Below are 20748 nucleotides of genomic sequence, written 5' to 3' on the forward strand. Positions count from 1 at the left end.
GATATATTTGCTAGCGCTCTCTGGAGGCGGTGTTGGGTGGTACTGCGGGAACGCGCCGCACTCCAAATGCAGATGTCGTCCGCATACAAATAAACGTTGCGCCAATGACGAATCAACGGTAACCCTGGATGCTTTACTGCCTGGTAATAATCAGGGGCCGAATCCACAAAGCCTTTTGTTTGTAAGTGTTGTTCGCCACTGGCCGACCGCCTTGTATAATAATATGCCTGTCATCGTGTTGGAATGGCACCTGCTCTTACGAACATTTTCCACCTAAGAACATCTTTTTTTTAAATACAAACCAAGGTTGACCGGAAAACCTGCCGTGTTCTGTTGGATGCAAGTGGACACCGCCTACACCTTTTTTGAACTATATATGGGCCCATATCAGGTGTCACCTGTGTGGCGGCGACTAAGGAATGATATATTTATGGGGGCACCAAACATATAAGCACACCCACAAAACTGCATAACCTAAGATGACAGGCGTTTCTCGTGCTTGTAAACTGATCTTTCTTTATTCTAGACTTTAGGAATTCGACATGCGTCCACGTACGGCTTATAATCAAGCAAATATGGTATGCAGGCAACGGTTGATCGCAAAATTCATCAAGTCGAACGCAGAAGGGCTAAGCAGAAAGCACCGGGAAAATTTTTCGCATGGCCACTCGCAATCATGCGTACTATCGCGTGCAGTATGAACTATAACGCGAAAGCTCGTGCCAAAGCGCCCGAGCGCGCGTTGTACTTAATATCGAGCGCGATAGTACGCGTTGGAAATTTGCTGCCCACCGAGGCCGTAGAAAGAATACGATTTTTACAGACAGACTATACAAATGTTCTTGAATTATCGTTTAGTGTTCTCATTGTCCCCGCTGCAGAGGCTAGTTTTACCCGTGCTTCCTTTTTCTTTGTTCTTGTTAGTAAAGTCACACGAGCTAAAACAAAGGCCGACTGCTCGTTAACGATCGAGCCGTCTGAGGAAACAGAAGAAACACTTGTCCTTTCTTCCGCGCATGAAAGACAAAGTACAGCGCATTACGAGCAGCCGGATTAGTACTTCCGCGCAAGCCTTTCAGCTCGCGTACATATTTTGCGAGCTTAAATTACGTTCCTTAACCTATAAACAATCCGTTCTACACTTGTATACTAAAGAAAGTGCCTGGTTTGCACATACGACTCTCCACACCGACATTTTATTTGCCCTCGGCCAGATAAAGCACCAGGCGCTGAAAGCCACTACCATAGACACGTGCGCGAAGGTAGGTTTTTGCCGAGTTTCGACGTTGCCCGAATACGGCGCAGGAGACGTGCTATTTGGCACGACGAGGTATTGAGCAGTGCTGCTCGGTTTCGGACACACTCAATGCCGTTTCCCTTTGAAAACCAAGTTTGCTGTTGAGTTCAAAACTTCGACATTATTCTGCGCCATAATTCTTACCCTTTAATCACTTCTTCAAAAAACGCCAGCCATTTTTATCCATCCAAAGAACGGGCGAGAAGTCTTGCGAGATATTTCCAACGATCGGTGTCTATTATGAGGTTTAACGCAGGATAGCTCGAACTCCTTCCCATTCATTCTTTTAACGCTGTATTGCTTCGTTCTTCTGGCTTTAACTCCAATGTAACTCTGACTGTCAGTCAGAGTTAGCTACGTTATTTCTGAGACGACCCATCAAATTTTCGGTTGATTTCGAAATCCGTGTCAATTATACAAAATTTAAATGGTAATTTCTGGCCAATACAAGTGTGCTTGTATTTTGTTTTTCGCGGTTCCAGCTTCACTTCTGCTTAACTGAGCACAATTTTGCGCGAGCCTCACCATGGGGCTATTTCAATGCGTGGACGGAGGAGTAAGCATCGGGCGAAAGTTCGAGGACCACTATATTATTTTTAAAAAAAAAGCATATATGCAGGGTGACCACTCTTAAGTTTTACGAAATTTTTAAAAATTGCCTGTTATACATAATATAATTCTTGTCCTTGAGCTGAATTATTCGAAGAGGCGGACATAACTAGCATGAGAAATCGACACATATATCGCAGCAATTAACTTTTTATTTAATTACATTACGGCCCATATTGCAATTAACGAATTGTAACTGGTGAACTTGCAAGATGTACCCACTTTAAATGAATTTCCACGATGACACCAGTTTCAAGATATTATTTCCAAAAGTGTGGGACGAAATACATGGACGTTCCGGTTACTTTTGTGCTTGAATGCAAGGAAGAGGGCTTTCTTTAAACAGTGGAACAACAGTGCATTTTTACGGCGACTTTGATGGCGTATATTTTGGAACTAGTGTCATTCTGGAAATTCATTCAGCTTGCAAGACATACTCGCTTATAAGCGAGTACGCCTTGCAAACTTACCTGCTACAATTCGTGAATTGCAATATGTGGCGCTAAATAATTATGAAGATAATTAGTGATTTTTGTTAATTAGTTGATTATGTGTTTCCTTTTATGATGCAAGTAATGCCCGCATCTTTAAATAATCCAGCTCAAGGACTAGAATTATGTTATTTGCAACAGACGGTTTTTAAAAGTTTCACAAAACTTAAAAATGATCACCCTATATACATGTCAGTTCTGTCGAAAGAACTCGAATATTCAAATTCTAGGCATTTATGTTTCACTGTCGTTGTCATGTTCGTTGATCTTGTCACATTTTGGATCCCAGGTTTCGAGATGTACAGGACCAATGATGTATTGGCCATGTTAGTTCTAGTTCTATTGGCCATGACAGCTCGTAGTTTTCTTTAACACCGGCCAAAGTGCTGTAGTTAAATCCTGGCTCTGTACCCTGAATCCGTTACTAGCGTTTCCACATACACTATAAGGCACATCCACACTATACACTGAATGTACTCAAAAATATTCATTGGTCAACCGCGTTATGGCGCTATGTTGGCGACACCAATACTTGCAATACGTATCCTACTATGCATGCGCGCTAACGCATGCTTGCTGTGGTCGGCCTAGCCTGTCAAAATATTGCTTCTGGAAGTCATGCCCAGATGATACTGAAAGTTTATACGTGTACCTGTCGAGTTTCGACAGGCATACGTAGGTGAAGCAAGGATTTCATCCACAGCACAGCATTTCCGCAGCATAATGTAAGGCACACGTCAGATTATTTTATTTCTTCACTGTTGTCTTTCAGAAAACGGGAAAAGTAATAGTAAAATAGTTTAGGCAAACAAGGAATCTTATGTGCGCGTGTCTGTTGATACAAATGTGTGCATTTGTTTCTTTAAAAGAACTGTGTAGCAAAGCGAATACGCAAGTAGAAATATAAATAGCGCCATTTACACAATACACGATTCAAAGGCAATGAGAGGCAAGATGAAATACTGTACATCACGGATCACAAACAATGACACATTATCGGCTGAAAGTAGGCGACCACTGCACAGAAGTCCATGACAAACACAAGAAAAGTAGAGAAAAAGGAAATGGTCCCATTGCATCCTTCTTTTTGGTATCGTATACGAAGAGTAAGTTTTTTTTCCTTTTATCGGCACACAAGATACGTCCTGCAAGCATCGGAAGGCACGTAGTCACTGCACATAAGACAAATTCGACGTCCGAATCCATGATTCAGACAACTGTTATCACACACTTCAACGTCAAGAGACGTGCGGCATAAATTAAAACGAATTAATTCAGGTCATCTTGGCTCGTTGATCCAGTCACATTTTGCGTCCCAAGACAGCTTATTTCGAGTCTGCACGGGGCGTTTCAAGGTGGTTGTCCCTTCCATAGTGCATATTACGCGAAGCTGCCGCCGTTCGCTTCGTGCACCTTGAGAGGTCTTTCAGCGTTGGACGTCTGAAAGCTCACGCAGGTTCCATCTTTAAAAGACGCGCTAAGCACTCGTCCGCAAAAACTCGCGGTGGACGGCTGTCACGACAAGGCACATGAAAGGTCGCCGTCGCGGAAGACGACAGGACGGAAGTCCTCAGTGTTGAGCACTCAGTCCAAGCACAGTCAACGGTGGGCAGGATGGGGCACGCAGGTAGGTCTCCAGAGTTCTCTTCAATGTCGCTCGCTGGTTAGCTCGCGATCTCGCCGTTCGTCTTGCGCATGATCTCGAGCTGAATCTCGTGCTCGCGAGCCTTCATGCGAAGCGCGGCGATGCTCGAGCTTCGGCGATCGGGGCCTCCGCCGGTGGTCGGAGGCGACGCGGACGGCGACAGAGTGGACGCCGTCACACCAGGGGACACACTGGACGAAGACCTGGCCGGACTGCTGCCGCCGAGGATAGGCCGCTGCGCCGCTGCCGCGGCAGCCAGCGGAGGAGGTGGAGGCACCAGCGCTGCCGTCGAAGCCGCGGCGCTGGACGGAGGAGGCGGCGGTGGCGGCGGCGGCGGAATGGCCACGGCCGGAGGCACTCTTTGGTGGAGCAGAGACGACGGAGGGGACGGCGGCAGCACGGGAGCCGTGGTGGGCGGCACGACGTCGGGCGGCGCGATGTCGACCCGCTGCCGGTTGTGCACGGACAGCGTGGCCAGCCAGTTCTGGAAGGGCGCCGGCGTCTGGTACAACGCCGGCAGCGAAGGCGGCAGGAAGTGCGCGAACGGGCTGATCGGGAAGAACGCGTGGCCGGGCGTCAGCAGCGGCATCGCGGCCGCTGCTGCCGCCGCCGAGTTGATGTAGGGCGAGAGCCGCGCGGCGTTCAACAGAGCCGACTCCTGTGCACCGGCTGTCGGGGGCTTGCGGCCGTACAGAGAGCCGAAGGCGGCCGCTGCCGCTGCGGCGGCGGCAACGGACGGCGACGGGTGGCCGCCGGCCGCCATGGTGGGCGTCGACGAGCTGAGCGACTGCGCCGTCGAGTACGGGTTGTAGCCCTGCGACTGCAGCGCGTTGCCCGCGGCCTTCTCCTGCTTCCGCCACTTGGCGCGTCGGTTCTGGAACCAGACCTGCGAAAGAGAGAAGAGAAAGGTTTCGTCGGGAACCGTGTTGAACTTAGGCGATGTGCGTTGCATATGAACGCAACTCGCACGCCTATATGATTACGCACTGAATAGTTTTTTTTTTCGATTCAGGAAAGGTACGCGGCACCCCAAGTGAAAAGGTGCAGATGGTGCGAGTTATCGTGTACGGGGCCGTCCCCACTCTCTGCAAAGTTCAAGGGTTCACTGCACCGTGGCGGTACCTTAATTGCCTTGCACCTCGTTCAATCGAGCACGGGGGGCGCAGAATCGAAGGCCTAGGTGCAGTGCACCGTTAATAGGTGCAATATGTGCAGAGAAACTTGGCTGAATCGAATAAACCTGATGGTGCGCCTTGGGTCAGCAAAGCGTAGATTACTGTTGGTCGATTCTTTTTCTTATAAGCGCCCGGTCACGTCCGACTGGTTCCAGTGATAACGTAGGCGCAGCGCCTCTCGGACCACTGACGGAGCGGGAAAATGAAAATTGGAACACGATCGTACGTTACATCATCTCTGTCCAGTTCAGTTACCAACGGATGTCCAAAGACCACGCGGGGCCGCTATACATGCGTAAATGGGGAGAATGGGCGGTGACACGTGAAAAGAGCGGTTCTCGAGAACGCGTAATGAAAGATGCATTCGGGCTCTCCCAGAACCGCCCAGAAGTTTATCTGGGCGCCACACGTGCAGCGCAGTTATACGCTCAAGCACCAATTTCCTGGTCTCGCGGTTTTCGCAAAGACCGGACGAGAAGCCTAAGAGAGGGCGAGAGGCGATAAATCACCAAAGCGGCTTGCCGCTCTTGAACGAGAACGCATGCGGCGCGGTTTGCTTCGACGGATCCTACACAACGTCGACGCGGCGGCGCACTCTGTAGCAGCACGCAACCTGCATCGCCGCCAATCGCGCGCGCATAAATATATATGTACGAATCCATCCGCCCGCGTGCCTCTTCTCCGCTCACCCGCGGTGCGTTGTTCTTCACTGCGGGCCAGGCGACGATCGTGCGCACTGCATGCGCGCGGTGCCATTTCGTCCGACCGGGCGGCGGTGCAGCGTCGGCGCCGCCGCGCGACCCCGCGGATCACCATTAAGCGCGCGGGTCCCGCCCACGAATTCAGGTGGGCGTCAACCGCCCGCTTCGCAGATGGCCCCCGCGCACACGCAATCAACCCTTTGGGTCGCGCCACTTGATTGTGTTCGCTTTGCGGGACCGCTGGCAACAGCCCGGCGCCACGCGCTACACCCAAGCTGGAACTAAAACCGCTAAAACCGAACCCAAGGCAACGGCGCAGCAGCAGAGAGCGACTTCCAAAAGGCGCCCCCTCCGGCCTCTCCCTCTCTGCGGTGCGCTGGCGCGCTGTCTCTCTCGCTTCCGTCGCGGGGTTCGTTGTGATGAAGAGCGCGTTTTGCGCCCTAAACGCCGCGCGTACTATGCACCGCGTGCATGCTCGATTCACGAGCGCTCAGAGCTGTAGTTATAAAGGCGGCGGCGACGCCACTACGGCCCATGCATACATATAGTGTATACAATGCACGCGCACGCCTGATCCCCCTCCTACTACGCCATCTGACATCTCCATCGCGCACCACAGCAGCAGGTGTTCGGATGCGCGTAAACCAGAAAAAAGAAGAGAGAGAGAGATAGAGGGTGCGAAGCCGTCGTCCTTACATTATTTCCCATTCAATGCACCCTTTGTTTGTTTGCCTCTCGTCCCCGCCCTATTCTGCAGCCACGGGTTATATATCTGTCACGGAGCGAACAGGTCTCCCTGTGGTGTAAGACCGTGCCCGAATCGGTGCATTTATTAATGCGTTCGGGCTTGTTTCTCACACGACGGCGACGCGGCTTCAATAATAACAGTCACTTCTTTCAATGCCAACGACTTCGTCGGGCTCAAAGCGCGGGGCAGCCCCCGAACTGGTTATGTCGCGACTGGCACCTGCTCGCCGTGCTCGCCAGCCTCGATATGCTTTATAGGCTCAGGTACATACGGCCGTGTACACTGACACTCGAACTCGTTGCTCAGTGGCGGCAGCGCATCGTCGACCAACCCGCGCCGTTCCGACAGCGTCGCCCTTTTCTTCCACGTTCTTTGTCTCGCTCTCTAGACAACGTTTGTCTAGGTAGACGCAACAAACCTCCTCGACACAGTTGTCGTTATTGGATACGACTCGTGCGTTCCTATAGATAGTGGTTCTAAGGCCTTGTATAACGTCACTAGATACGGGAGTAACGACGAATGACATTGCGTGCGCTGTATACGAACTGGGGCCTATAGGGGCGCGCGGCGCGCAGGGCCTCCTTTCTGTTCACTTAATAATAAACGAGGCATGTTATGCATTGCTCATCGTTCAGGTAGATCTAAAGAAAGAGGTAAAAATTTCGTGCATCGATGGCTGCATCGAAGCTAACTGCGCGAGTCGTGAAAGGAAAAATTACATTCACTCGAATGTATGTATAAATCGAAGCTGGTTCTATAGCAGAAATATAGCCGAACTCATTCGTGTCGAGCCTAAGTGAGGGCTGTTGGGAAATATCTACAAGACGCTAATCAAATCATGTATACAATGTGAACTAAATACCTTTGAGGTAGGTACGCTGTTTCGCCGCGCCAGGTGTTTCAACGTGTACGTCCCACAGTGATATTGCACCGCTTACAGAAGGAACGTACACGTTGGGTAGCTTTATAATAAAATATAAATCAAAACTAAATAATTTGTAACTGCAGCAGCAAAGCACCTAAAGACCGACACTAGATCAGTTTATATACTTGTTACTTCGCTTTCCTTCCTTTTTCTTTTATCAGCGCAGTACGTCACTGTGACGTCACGTATCAGATTTCTCTTTTTTTTTTTTGTTCCGCACTTGGCCCGCTTCGGCGCAGGAAGACCTCCTGCGTATAGTCCTTTGTTGCCAATAACAGACGCGTATAGACGTTATCAAAATTCATGACGTCATGGCAAGCTGGCATTATTATTTGTTTATTTCTATATAAAGTCTAAAAGTCTAAAGTCTCTTAAAAATAAGGTCGTATAAAGTGTCTTCTAAAAACGCGCAAGAATGGAAAGCATGATTTTCTAACACAACTTGGCATTTCTCCTTAGTGCCCCTTCGAGCTTTTTGAGCTGCAATCACGAAGCACGAGCTTCATATAGTCCCAGCCTCGCTTATGTCGAAAGTAAGCTAATTGCTTGGTATATAGAGATGCAAAATAAACGGAGCTTCTCCGAGTGAGTCCTCACGTCAGAGCTGGGCTACATTGTTGCTGCTGGTGGAACGCCTTCAACTTGAGCACTGTCTAAACTGCACCTGCACGTGCTTTCTATACAAATACCAGAGGACACGGACTATATATACAGTGCCTCCGCTCAGTGGGCGCGCGCAAGGTGCGCAGCTTGATGCTAGACATCGATCTTGCCACATTCCCTAACAGGCCGTGGATGGCATACGACGTCGGTTAAAACGTACAGCAAAGGCAGCGAAAACAAATAAAGAAAAATACGCTGTTCTCGTGTGGCGCCCAATACTATAGGCTCTCGTAATGGCCGACACGTCTCCTCCGAAGTGAGACACCAACTATCGCTTTTCCGTCTTTCCTGCGGGCTCCAAACTGGGCCTCTTGCAGCAGCGCGCTCCTCACGGCTGTTTTAGCCCGCGCAGCAGCTGTCTTTATTTTCGAAAAAGGCGTCACGTATCATTACCCCGGGCAAAGCGACCGCTCAGGAATCCGCCGAATGTCGGACGCTACATCGATCAATCAAACCGTTTTTTCCCCTCTTTTCGACCTCCTCATTAATTATTATTTCGTTTTCTTTCCGCCGTCGCATCCACGAAACGGATCACCAGAAACCCCTCACCCGTTCTCCCTCTCTCTCTCGCCTTCCAAGCCGTGTAATTTACGCGGCACCCCCCCCACCCCCAACCGCCTCACGCCACTTGATGCAGACACTGGAAGAGAACGAAGAACGACCTTCGAATCGGCATCTCCGAATATCTTTCACTCCTTTTCGCAATAACCGCTCGCTCCGAACAGTTGTGGGCGCTTCATCTTCTATAGCTTCTGCCACAAAATGAAGAATGTATATGCGGACGATCCAAGTGCAAGCACCTGTCTGTCCTTATATGACAGACACAGAGAAGGCGGTTGAATAACACGGGCCCTAAACAAAACGAAACAAACGATACTGAAACAAATAAGAAGAATAAAAAAAAAGAACGAGTATATATATATATGTACGTGGGAAGGACATGATCGCCATGCTCCCCCTCGCCCCCTCCGATCCCCTCCACCCCTTCAAATCGGAGTATCTCGTTACACGTGCGTGCCTGGCAGAGTAACAAATTACAGAGCGCTTCTTTCTGTTGCCAGCCGCGAAATCACAAGGTGGCGTGCATTCCACGCCGCGCGGGGCGTCCCATGCACCGCCAGATAGGAACAAGCGTTGCTCGCGCGACGTTTCGCGTAGAACCACCGCCGAGACGTGACAGCGTCGACGACTCGATTGAGTCCGAGCCGATCTTGCGCGACCGCCGAATTCGGCTGTCCCGTACGTGCAACTCGCCGTTGATTTCGCGACTCTTTCGGTCCCGCAAGAACACAAAAAGAAGCGTAAAGCTGTATACAAAAACAAGAAAAGAACGCAGCGCGTGGACGGAGGTAACTCAGCCCGAACAAGAAAAGAAAAGATGGGGGGGGGGGGGGGGGGTTGCGAAAGACCACGCAGCACGGCAGCGCAGGCGCGTAATTTTCGCGCGGACACTGGTCCCGTCTGCCGCGATGTGGCGTCCGTACCTTCTAGATCTGCATGGACGAAGCGCAGCGGCAGCTCACAGTGGGAAGAGGAAGAAGCCGTACATGTGTCCCCCCGTGATTGCTCCGCAAGAGGGAGCAAGCTGACACCTGGAGACGAACGCGCGTCTCTCGCAAGGCCGGGTGGGTTAAGCCCCGAAAGGTTAGCTGTCGAATTCGGCGCCCGCCGTAACCACAGGCTCCCGACAAAGCCATCGGCGTCGTTACGCTCGCGCGCAGAGGGTGCCAAGTAGCCGGTCCCTCTCGGGGCGTCTCGCAGAACCGCTCGCCAAATGACGAGGGCACGGCTTCGCGTGTAGAGTATAGCTGTGGCAGCGCGACGCATATAATTAAGTCGGCTTCACGGCGTAGCGGCCGTGTTCTCCGCTCCGTCTCGCGGCTGGCAGGGCCTGCGAGTGCGCATGGCGCTTGACGCGAGGAAGACGTGTGAGAAAGACGACCCATCTGCCGGAGTCGTATATGGAGTGGCGCTTCGTGGGACACCTGCTTCGAGCTGGCTCGAGAGAGTGGCAAGCCAAAACACGGCGTGTTATACCAGGGCGATGCGCATACATACCGCGGCAGCATTGCGGTGCCGTGCGGCGCAGTGTGGCCGAACCAGAGGCTCTGTTTGTCATTGTTGCGACGTGCGGTTTCCTGAGACTACCCCGAACTATACATACGCGTACTACACTTTAGCGCACCGGCGAGTGATTCCTCAACGTCGAAACCCCCCCTTTTCCAGTCTTACGAGAGCGTAAGCGTTCACTCGAACGTAAGCAACGAGTATGAGGCCGAGTATGAGAACCGGAACAGTCGGCAAAATGCACCGACGCCGAACCGTGAAACGCAGATAACGCGTGACAAGTGCGCAGCTGTTGCCTATGCGTGTATTAGAGCTACCCAGAGTGAACGGTCAAAAAGTGGAAAGGCAGGCATCGCGACCTCTCTCGCTCGCCTTTCCCGCCGCGCGCACACAGAGATGCGCCGATGGGCGAGCGAACGGCGGCATGCAGCGCCTCTCTGAACCCGCTGCGACCTTCGCGCGCACGCAACCTCTATACGCGCGGTGATGGGCAGCTGGGGCAAAGCGGTGTACGGCCCCTCCTCCTACTTAGGAGCCGCTAAGCGCTCACGTCCGTCCAAAGGTGTGTATACATATCGCCGTGTCGAAACATGACGCTGATGCCGCTGTATAACCGTGCTCTTTTAGCATCACGCGCCTGCGTACACCGCGCGTATGCCCTCGCGCGTGCAGGCACATAGCATGCAGCGAGCGCGTCGGCCCGGTTCTTCATATAATACGGAAGGGCGGAGGCAGCTGGCGAGGCGACCACGATCGAAGCTCCCGCGTGTGCGCCGAGCCTGAGAAGAAACGGACGCTGATGCAAGCATGCTTCGATGCAAGTGGGGAAGAGAGAGAGACGCCGGCGGTGCACACGAACAAAGCAGGCGCACGCATCGGCGCGGTGAATGCGAAATGGCCTCCAGCGCCTCTGACGAGATAATCACAGCCCCTGAGACTACGTCGGCTCGAACACACCATCGAGCGGCCGCCGCGTTCTTCATTTCGTCCCCTTTTTTTTATTATTATTATTACTATTATTGTTAATATTTATGTTCGCGTCTACGCGAAAGGGCTTCTGCTCGTTGGCGAGCAGCACCTATAGACAGCACCCTTCCCTTGTTTTCCTCGTCGCGTCAGGACGACGACGTGGGGTGTTCGTGCGCGGCGCGTATAATAACACACGACTCCTAATGGAACTGACACCCATAGTGCCTTTCTTTTGCTCCAGTAAATAGAAGCCTGCGCACACACGACAAGGCAGGCCGGGGAACAAAAGATTCGAGCAGGAATATTAAACGCGAGGAAAAGAAAAGATAGGGGGGGGGGGGGGGGGGTGAGGAGGTATACCAATGTGCGTGCACGAAAATAAAACGAAAAGAAACAGAACACTGTGCGGTCACGCCTTCGAGGTAATTTTTTTTTCTGCTACTTCCTCTTTCCCGTCGGATTGGCCGCACACATCTCTGACTGCCAAATTCTTTTCGGTTGTCAGTGCAGTGTACTCGATTCCCAAAGAGCCGGCTGCGGCGCCTCGCCAGAAGCTCGACGAAACGCAAACAGCCTTGTCCTGCTTAATGGGGCCGATTTAGCTAGCTACGATGCCTGGAACAATGCGATAAAATTTCCTACGGGCTAGTGGCTTTTTTTTTTTCGACTAGCGATGGTTGTTCCCATAGTATAAGGAAGCACTAACTTACGATAACGTATAGTTATAGCCTACGGGAATGTGGTAGTGAATTGAGGAGGAGGAGGGGGAGAGACATTTTTGTCCGAACAGCAATAAGACCAAGCGGAATGCGTTAGCAAGGCGTTTAACCATACTCGAGTAATTTGCTTCTATATACGCCGCGCCAGGGTTGGTTATATCATTATTATTACCCGTGCCGTACGTTTAACATCAGACGGCACACAGTCACGGTGATTAGCCGTATACGTCCGCCCCGACAGCCGAACGAAACGCGCGAACCCCGTAGTTTGGCCACGAGAAACGATTAAATCGCTGCAAGTGCAACGAACGACGACTGCCGAGGATTTACAATGCAGATTATCGAGCCGTACGTGTATACTTTAATTGTGCGGACCATCGGCAGCTGCACGGCGGTCCTTCGTGACTGTGTCGGCGAGCCGATGCGGGATGCCGTTAATGCTTAGCTCCATAGAGAGGCGCACTGCAGCACGTCCTCCTCCGTTCGCATTCTTCGCACGGTGCCAATTGGAATGGCGCGCAAGCCGCGGCGGCGTTGCAGAAACAGTAATCATCATTACGGCCAGCCATTAAGGAGCCCCGCATTCAATCACGCGAGACCGAGGACACCTCGCAATTACGATCGTAATTGGCGTAATAAAATGACACCCAGAAGCGAAAATTGCCGGCTCGGGGCTCCGGACAGCATCGCCCGGCCATGGGAAAGCTGTCGCACGAAGCGCGCAATAGACGAGCGGTTCTCCCGCAGTATGTTTGCACGAATAAACAAGCTGAGGCGAGGCTTTTTAATACAGGGCAGTTGATTGCTCAATAATGAAGGCAGGAATATACGTCGTTGAATAGAATTTGGTACTCAAAGGCAATTTTACCTGGAATGCCAGCGTAAAATTTTTGAATTTGCAGTTAATAGCCAGATATTTTCACAGCAAAGATTATGAAGAGGACGTTCTTTTTTTTTTTATGGAAATCAGTCAGACAAGCGCACAACAAACCACGCTTTCTAAACTTCCGGAGTATCTCCTTCAAAACTGAATGCAGGTCTCGCGGCCTCTGCCCACTTATTGAACTCGTTCATTTATGATGCGCTCTCGGCCTCTTTAATGCCGCCTCCTATTTCATATTTTCATGTATTTCACGTCACAATAACTTTAGGCACGTCGCGCAATATGTATATTTGTGCGTGATGAATGTTGTTTCCGCTTGTTTGCAACTTTTAAGGAGGCTGCGATCACCAGAGGAGGAGAAATATTATAGTGCTTTGAGCATGTATATATATATATATATATATATATATATATATATATATATATATATATATATATATATATATATATATATATATATATATATATATATATATATATATATATACGCAGGAAAGAGACGACGAACTTTTTGGGAGACTTCTTTTTCTTACTTAACGTTTTCGGCTGGTGGACCAGCCTTCGTCAGAGTACAGTTCTGTACTCTGTACTGCTCTGTACTCTGTACTGCTCTGTACTACTCTGTACTGCTCTGTACAGAGTACAGAGCACTGTACTCTGACGAAGGCTGGTCCACCAGCCGAAAACGTTAAGTAAGAAAAAGAAGTCTCCCAAAAAGTTCGTCGTCTCTTTCCTGCGTATTTTACATCGGGTCCTGCGTGCTGAACTTTGAAGAAAACCCCTATATATATATATATATATATATATATATATATATATATATATATATATATATATATATATATGTGTGTGTGGGGGGGGGGGTGAGGGAGGAAGCAAATATGACGCGCAAATATGACCAAATATGATGAGACAACTTGAAGCCCGCGGTCGAACGGCCGAGGCAGGATCCATGGCTCGAGAGAGAGCAGCTTCAATGACGTACTGCACGAGAAATCGAGACGCGATTGAGGCTTTAACGAAAAGCGAAAATAGGAAGCGCGGCAAATAAAGTGCGCTCTCTCAAACATAATTTCAGAGAGAGAGAGAGAGAGAGAGAGAGAGAGAACAATTCGTCGTGCTCACGACACCTCCAGGGGCGGGTGTGTCGAACATAGCCGACCGCACCCATTTGTGTCGCAGTGGCGCGGCTACGTAGCACAACTACCGTGAAATCGCGCACATAATAGGAAGTTATTTAACGGATTTTGGAACGCGCGTTCGGCATCTCGAGTTATATACGACTAACAAAGCATTCGGGAGTCTAAGTGTTTCTTTAGCTTATATCATCAAAAAGCCAAGTGTGTTTGGTTAGACAGCAAGTACAGGTATACTTTTTTTTTTTGCGGTTGTTGTGGCCCAAGAATTGCACCTCTTACTTAAGTAGGCCGTGTTCATATACTATACGCGAGCTTTTATGCTATGCACACTTCCTCGTACCTGTCGTCACATATTACTTCGAAGCCACAGCAGCCACGCCACGCATGCGCGGATGGGGGCCAGCGAGGAGGTAGCGCGGAGGACAGATGTTGGACGTTGTCTGCGGCCCATTGCGACGCTGCTCCTATAGAGCTCGCAAAGTGCCCCGGTCGCAAATCACTCGAGTTAATTATGGGGCCATTAAGAGATGGACCTCGTAGGAGGCAAGTGCGCGCCATTTTGCGGACGAGGCAGCGACTACTGCGCACGCGCGAGGAAGCCGTGGCCTCCGCCAATTCTTTGGTGCACGTTCCTCGCCCGTGTGACATACGTTGTTCTACGCTGCGCAAAGATCTCCATTCATTCGGCAACATATAGCTTAGGTGTGGAGCCTCGTGCACGTACAGTGTGGTCCACTCTTAAATGAAACGCCGAGACGGTACATTGAAGCAAGCAAAGCAACAACTCTAAGTTCTAATTCGCGGAAAGAGGGGGTCGGGCGTCTATATAGCCCGCATGCCTTCGTCATATATCAGCTGCAATCGAAGACTAATTTTGCACTGGGTCTTCCTTCGAACAGTGGTGCTAAGAGTAGTTTTAACGTTATGCAAGAGGTTCACTGCCAATCGATCTGCATTTATTAAATTACCGAGGCAATGTTTTTTTTTTTTTTCTAAACCTTTTTCTCCGCCTCGTGAACATTGTCTTGCCTTCGTGTACAGTGTTCTTCACTTGTAAATTTTCTCGTGCACATTACGTATTTTTTCGAATGTACGTACCGCGAAGCACCACAAATGTAACGGAAAGCATTTTTACCATAAAGCCTATATAGGCATACCGAACAAGTGTTCAAGAAAGGTGTTTAGCTTTGAATAGCAAGAGATACGCTTACTATTTTGCTTTGTCACATATCTTCTACCTTTTCATATCATTATCGTTCTTCCTCTGCTCTCTATTTTTTTTTTTTGCTTGCCGTACGACTATGGCGATGACAAAGGCAACGATCATGATGATGATTGTGATATGGACAATGCACACGCTAACTGTGCGGGACATACCAAGAATTGTATGGTAATGGGAAAACAGGAAATATAGATGAATACGCAAAGGAACTAGACCTCCTTCTTTTTTCTGAATTACACTTCCTGTCACTATTTTTTTACCTTTTCGGCATTTCCTCATGACTGGAAATTATGGTAGCGTCATTCTTGTCGTTCGCCTTTTGTAACTTACTCATTCGCAGTCGTTATCTAATCTTGAAGAGTGAAGGTATCCTTCATTTGTCGTTCGAAACGCGCCTTCTATAGTGACCGATCAGGCGGTATAACACACAGACATCTGTAGCAGTGTGTTTTTATACGTTACTTTTTACTCCGCGCTAAGGCTGTATGAAATGTGCCAATAAGTGTCTAGTAGTATGTCTTCTGAAGAGCCCGATGTGATTAAATATTGGCGTTGATAGATGCACAGCTGCTTTGCTCTCGTTCTTTCTCTCTTGCATATCCCATACCTCCGCCTTCACACGCTAGTTATGTTAGTCCCTTTCTCTCTTTTCTTTTTTTTTCGTATAGGGCAAGCTTAGTTCCATTATATTCCAATTTATTCCGGTACAATATGCTCGCTTTTTCTTTGTATCCCACGTCATACCTGCGTTGTCTTATATGGTAATCGAACATTGCGGAAAAGCGGCAGACAGAACATTCTAGCATTTTCTAATACTATCAACTAAACCAATCAGTCAAAGAAGACCCCAATATTTTCATATGTTCCCCGCGTTGCTTCACACATGTCAGGTAACGCAAGCGCCCGACAGTCATCCGTCAGATTGAACTTACGTCGAATTCTGGCCATATACCACACGGAAAGAAATAAAGGTTGCGAAGTGAACCTGCCTTGTTCGAATGCAGTATACTGCCATGCGGCAAGAAAAGCGTTGAATGCGCCGTAGTGATTGTAGGAAACCGCAGATTATTTAATGACTGTTCACTATCACGCCTGGGCAGCACAGCAAGTGCCTGAAGTGTATTATTGCAGTTCAAACTTTTGGCTACCTACGATTGTTGCTACATTCATTATCTATTTGGCCGAAAATAGCAAGCAGCCAACACAAACTTCATAGGGAACCCAGCAAAGGAGGGTATAATAAAAGCTCCGTAGGGTGTAGCAACAAAAAATAAGAAGAAAAACGAAAAAGAATTTTTTTTCTTCCTTTTTTTTTTTTACGTGAGCATTTCTCTTACACGAAGGCGGATTAGAGCTCGCAGGAAAATTAGGGGTATACGAGCGCCCGCCCTCAGTCGAGCCCCAAAATTTCTGTCCGCGATGCAAAAGAGGGAGGGACCCACCAAATTGCCGCAGCTGTAGATATACTCGCTGCAGCGCCAAAATTTATGGCCGTTCAAGATTTATTGGCCTCCACTACGCCCGCGCGCACGGCGCACTTTTCTTCTTCTTATTATTATTATGCATGCACACGACTCCGGCCTCCCCTTGCTCGCTTGCCCGCTTATATAGCGACTCTTTATTTTTATGCAAAATGCTTTCCGAACGCGTGCAGCGAGCTAGTTCTATATCTCGTGTCCGCGTTGTGCATCTAATTATAGGTAAGAAAATCAGATTTATTTACGGCAAAGCCGATTCTGACTGTTGCGAGGAAACGCCCGCTGCCGATCTGTCTCAGCTGCTAATCAGCAGCGAAAGCAGCGGGTTAGCGGCCGCGCCTCTCCAGCTTGTCTCGATCTCTCGCGCTGCTCGTTCCGTTGTATACGAAGGTTGCGGTGGAAGTAGCCCACGCACCATAGATTGACGTTCGGCGCTGCCGTACGGAGCTTTGTAAGGGTCGTTGCAGCGTGCTTTCTCGTTCATTTACTCGTTTCTCACTTCAATGCTTCAAGAAATAACGAAAAGGGATTCACGATCTCACAAATTTCGCTAAGACTTCCGTGAAGACTGACTGACTGACTGACTGACTGACTGACTGACTGACTGACTGACTGACTGACTGACTGACTGACTGACTGACTGATTGATTGATTGATTGATTGATTGATTGATTGATTGATTGATTGATTGATTGATTGAAAACGCGTTTTACAGCCATTTTTTACGAATGTACTTTGCTACCGGTGCAAGATAACGCGGAGAGAAGCGGCAATAACACGTGTTTTCAATCGATCAAACCCTGCGGAACGCTCACCTATAACGACGGACGACTTTTGAGCGATGCCTCAGCGTGCGTCCAAGCTTTCGTCGCCGAATTACCGCCGCCGTTTCCAGCGCCGGTACGCCTAACGCGGACAACAATCGTTGGGGAAATTGACTGCAGCTCGGCGATGCTTGCGCGGGCGCCGCCAGTAATCGGTTACAGCTGTTTCCCGTAGCGCGCGTGCACTCTGCTTTCGCCTATAGCGGCATACATAAGCATTAGGGGGGCGGCGGTGTGCACGGTAATTCGCGTTCACACTCGCACCCAGGCGCGTATCCAGCCGGCTATACCTGCGTACGGACGCGGGTCGGGCAGCGCGTGCAGCGTCGAGGTGAGCTATACGACTCGCGTCGCCTCTCTCCGCGCTGGCGCGAACAGGTGCCAGCCAGCAGCGCCTCGCTCGGCGAGAAACCGCGCGGACGCCCATTTGCGCGCTTATCTGCATTTCCGCCCCACTCGCTCGCTATTTATTACCGGCCCTGCGAGCGGAATACGTTAACCGCACGGCGAGACAGAGACCGCGTTTCGTTCCGTCGCTCTCGCTAATTGCGTGCAGCGCGCTGAAAACCGCTACTGAGGCCACACCGATTGCAGGATGAAGCGCATTGAACAGTCGCGTGTCATGCCGTTTCCCCCACAGCCTCCCCGCCGCATATATATGTCACCGTCCGATAACTATACATGCCCTTAATTTCAGACGCTCTCAGAAACAGTGTTATAGAAACTTGGCGACTGACTCTACCGAAATGTTTTGCCTTTCCTTTTTCTTTCTTTTTTGCTAGCCGTCTGAGCTCCGAAGACATTTTGCCGCTTCTCGGCGCACGCCGTATACTTCTGCCATATTTCGGCTTCCACAAACGCTGCGCTCAACTATACCGCAGCGCAGCCGGGCGTACAACTACGTGCAGATTATAGCAGCAGCGCCTACGTGTGCGACGTCCTCCGCCCATCCTCTCGCAGCTCTGGATGCGCATCTGTCGCGGCCTCTCTCCGTTGCTCTCCACTCGCCTACCCTCAATTTCCCGGCCTTTCCATTGATTCTGTTATCGCGACCAGACTAAGGGAATAGCCGCCGCTTCTTTCACTCTGTATTCTCTTTTTTTTTTTTTTCACGATGAAGCCAACTGTCGGCTCTCTCTCTCTCTCTCTCTGTCGCGTCGCGCAGATTTAAACATCTCGGCTCAGTAATTTGATAATTGCCGGTGGTTAGTCGGTTCTTTGGCCTTCGTCGCCGCGGCCGCCGTGTTGCCGGTCCTTCGCAGTCAGCTGGCGTGTTGCGTTTCCTGCTCCTCAGAGCGTCCTTCGCCGACCGCCCTCGAGCAGCCATGTATAGGGGACGACGAACGAACGAATGAACGACTTCGCACTGTCGCAGCAGTGCCTTTACCCTCAGAATTTGTCCTTGTCCTCAACCCACGCACAGCTTGCTTGCTTGCTTGCTTGCTTGCTTGTGCGGCTGCTTGCTTGCTTGCTTGAGTGCGCCTATTTACATGTGGCTACGTGGTCTCTTTTGGCTGCCCCGTCGTCTTTCGCTCGCTCTTCTTCCAACGTGCACCTTCCGTTGGCATTCTTATCTCGTTTCGACAGGGGCGTTCCCGAAGTATGGCGGTGCGCGAGCCGAGGAAGGTAGAGACAAGAGTTCTTAAGTGGCTCGGGCTAATTTGGTGCGGCCATTGATGTTCGTGATAGACCTACGATTAGACAAGCTAATTGTTGTAATTACCGCGTAATCGGAGGAGCGCTTCCCTCCGTCTGCGAAGAGTGCTGCGCTGTGCGACGAAGGCTCGTAGAGACGCACAATAAAAGAAGAAAAGAAAAAAGAAATGAAAATGTGCCTTGCGCGGGGAAGAATTTATAAAGAAACGGCGAGAATTAAGCCAGATAGTAGCGTTATTATTTGCACCTATCTTTCTCTCTCTTTTTTTTCTTTTACTTCGACGCTAGAAGCAGGTAATATCATTATGCTATTAAGTGTCCTCGTTATTTTCGCCGCAATTTATCCTGCCTTGCGCTCGCAAGGACACTGTATAAAGTATGATTTCTTTATTTTGCTTTCCCCCTTTTTTTTTCATTCCCGATGTAGCGACCGAGACGCCTTTCTGTCGCGTGATAATATTTACGACCTTGTATTAAGACAACATGCATGTGACGGTCACCAGCACCACGTCGCGACGGTCTCCTTCCAAGATCTTTTTTTTTTCGTTTTTTCTTCTTCTTCTTATGCTTTGCGTTTTCTTTTTTTTCGTTTAGGAGCTACTACGCATTTATCAGACTGCCGGTTCATGGGCGTTCCTTAGCCGCTCCGCCGAGTCCAGCCTCCTGTCTCATTTTTAATGAAGACGCCGAAGTTGGCTCGTATGATCTAATTAAGGGACGTATATATAGTCTCGGCATACACGTACCACGGGGTCCTTGCGCAACGCGCCCCGCGCATAGCTCGAGAAGGCAGCTACATAGCAGGCAAGCAAGCGAGCGAGCCCGAGACGTCGTACACACGCGCACGCCGGCAGCGCATGCATCGGCCGAACCGCGTAAGCGAGCACGTCTATTATCCGCACAACGCCGCCATACATCATGCGACGGTGGCCAGCGGGCATGCGTCAGCGTTGCCGCCCGACATCCGCATAAACACGTAGACACATGCGCGATCGCCATGTAAATTGGTCGCCGATGAGCGCGGCTGCCGCGCGGTGACTTAAACACCCTTCACGAGAAGCCTATTGAATTAAAAGGCCGCGCGGGAATGTCGGCCTTCGCGCAGAGCAGGCGCCAGCAAATTGGGTCTTGCGACAGCGAGTACTGGAGGAGGAAGTCCCCTCGATGCGGCCCGTGCAGCGAAGATCCAGTTAGCGCCGCGCCTAATTGCTCGAGATATTGGTGAGCGCGTGAGTGGGTTAACAAAAGAAATAATGCGTCGGTGCTGCAGTGAGCGAGTGAGTAAGCGAGTGAGTGAGCAACCGAGCCGAGGGTGGAATGGGAGAAGCGTACGTGATCGAATCGGCGTGTGCGCGTGGCTGTGCACACCGCCCCTAATGCAACAATCTGGCAACAGCTGGCACGACTGATTCTTCCACAGCGTCTCGCGTGTTTTCCTGAAGCCGCAGTAATGGCGGCGAAAAGAAGATAGGAGCATGGAGAATGAACGTTTTCTGATACTTTTATTTAGTGTGCTTTGCGATAACGCATAAAAGGA

General features: G+C 50.2%; 1 protein-coding gene across 6 annotated transcripts in view; it reads right to left on the minus strand.

The window, feature by feature from the left end:
• Positions 1-904: 904 nt before the first annotated feature.
• LOC142572640 (uncharacterized) overlaps positions 905-20748 on the minus strand; it is a 177079-nt gene continuing 157235 nt past the window's right edge. For all 6 annotated transcript variants that reach the window (XM_075681895.1, XM_075681900.1, XM_075681896.1 and 3 more), the window contains exon 4: positions 905-4928. In XM_075681895.1, coding sequence (XP_075538010.1) covers positions 4062-4928 — 867 coding nt within the window. In that variant the 3' untranslated portion in view covers positions 905-4061. The remainder of the gene's footprint in view (positions 4929-20748) is intronic.

This window comes from Dermacentor variabilis, chromosome 2 (genome assembly GCF_050947875.1).
Source record: "Dermacentor variabilis isolate Ectoservices chromosome 2, ASM5094787v1, whole genome shotgun sequence".
Lineage (NCBI taxonomy): Eukaryota > Metazoa > Arthropoda > Arachnida > Ixodida > Ixodidae > Dermacentor > Dermacentor variabilis.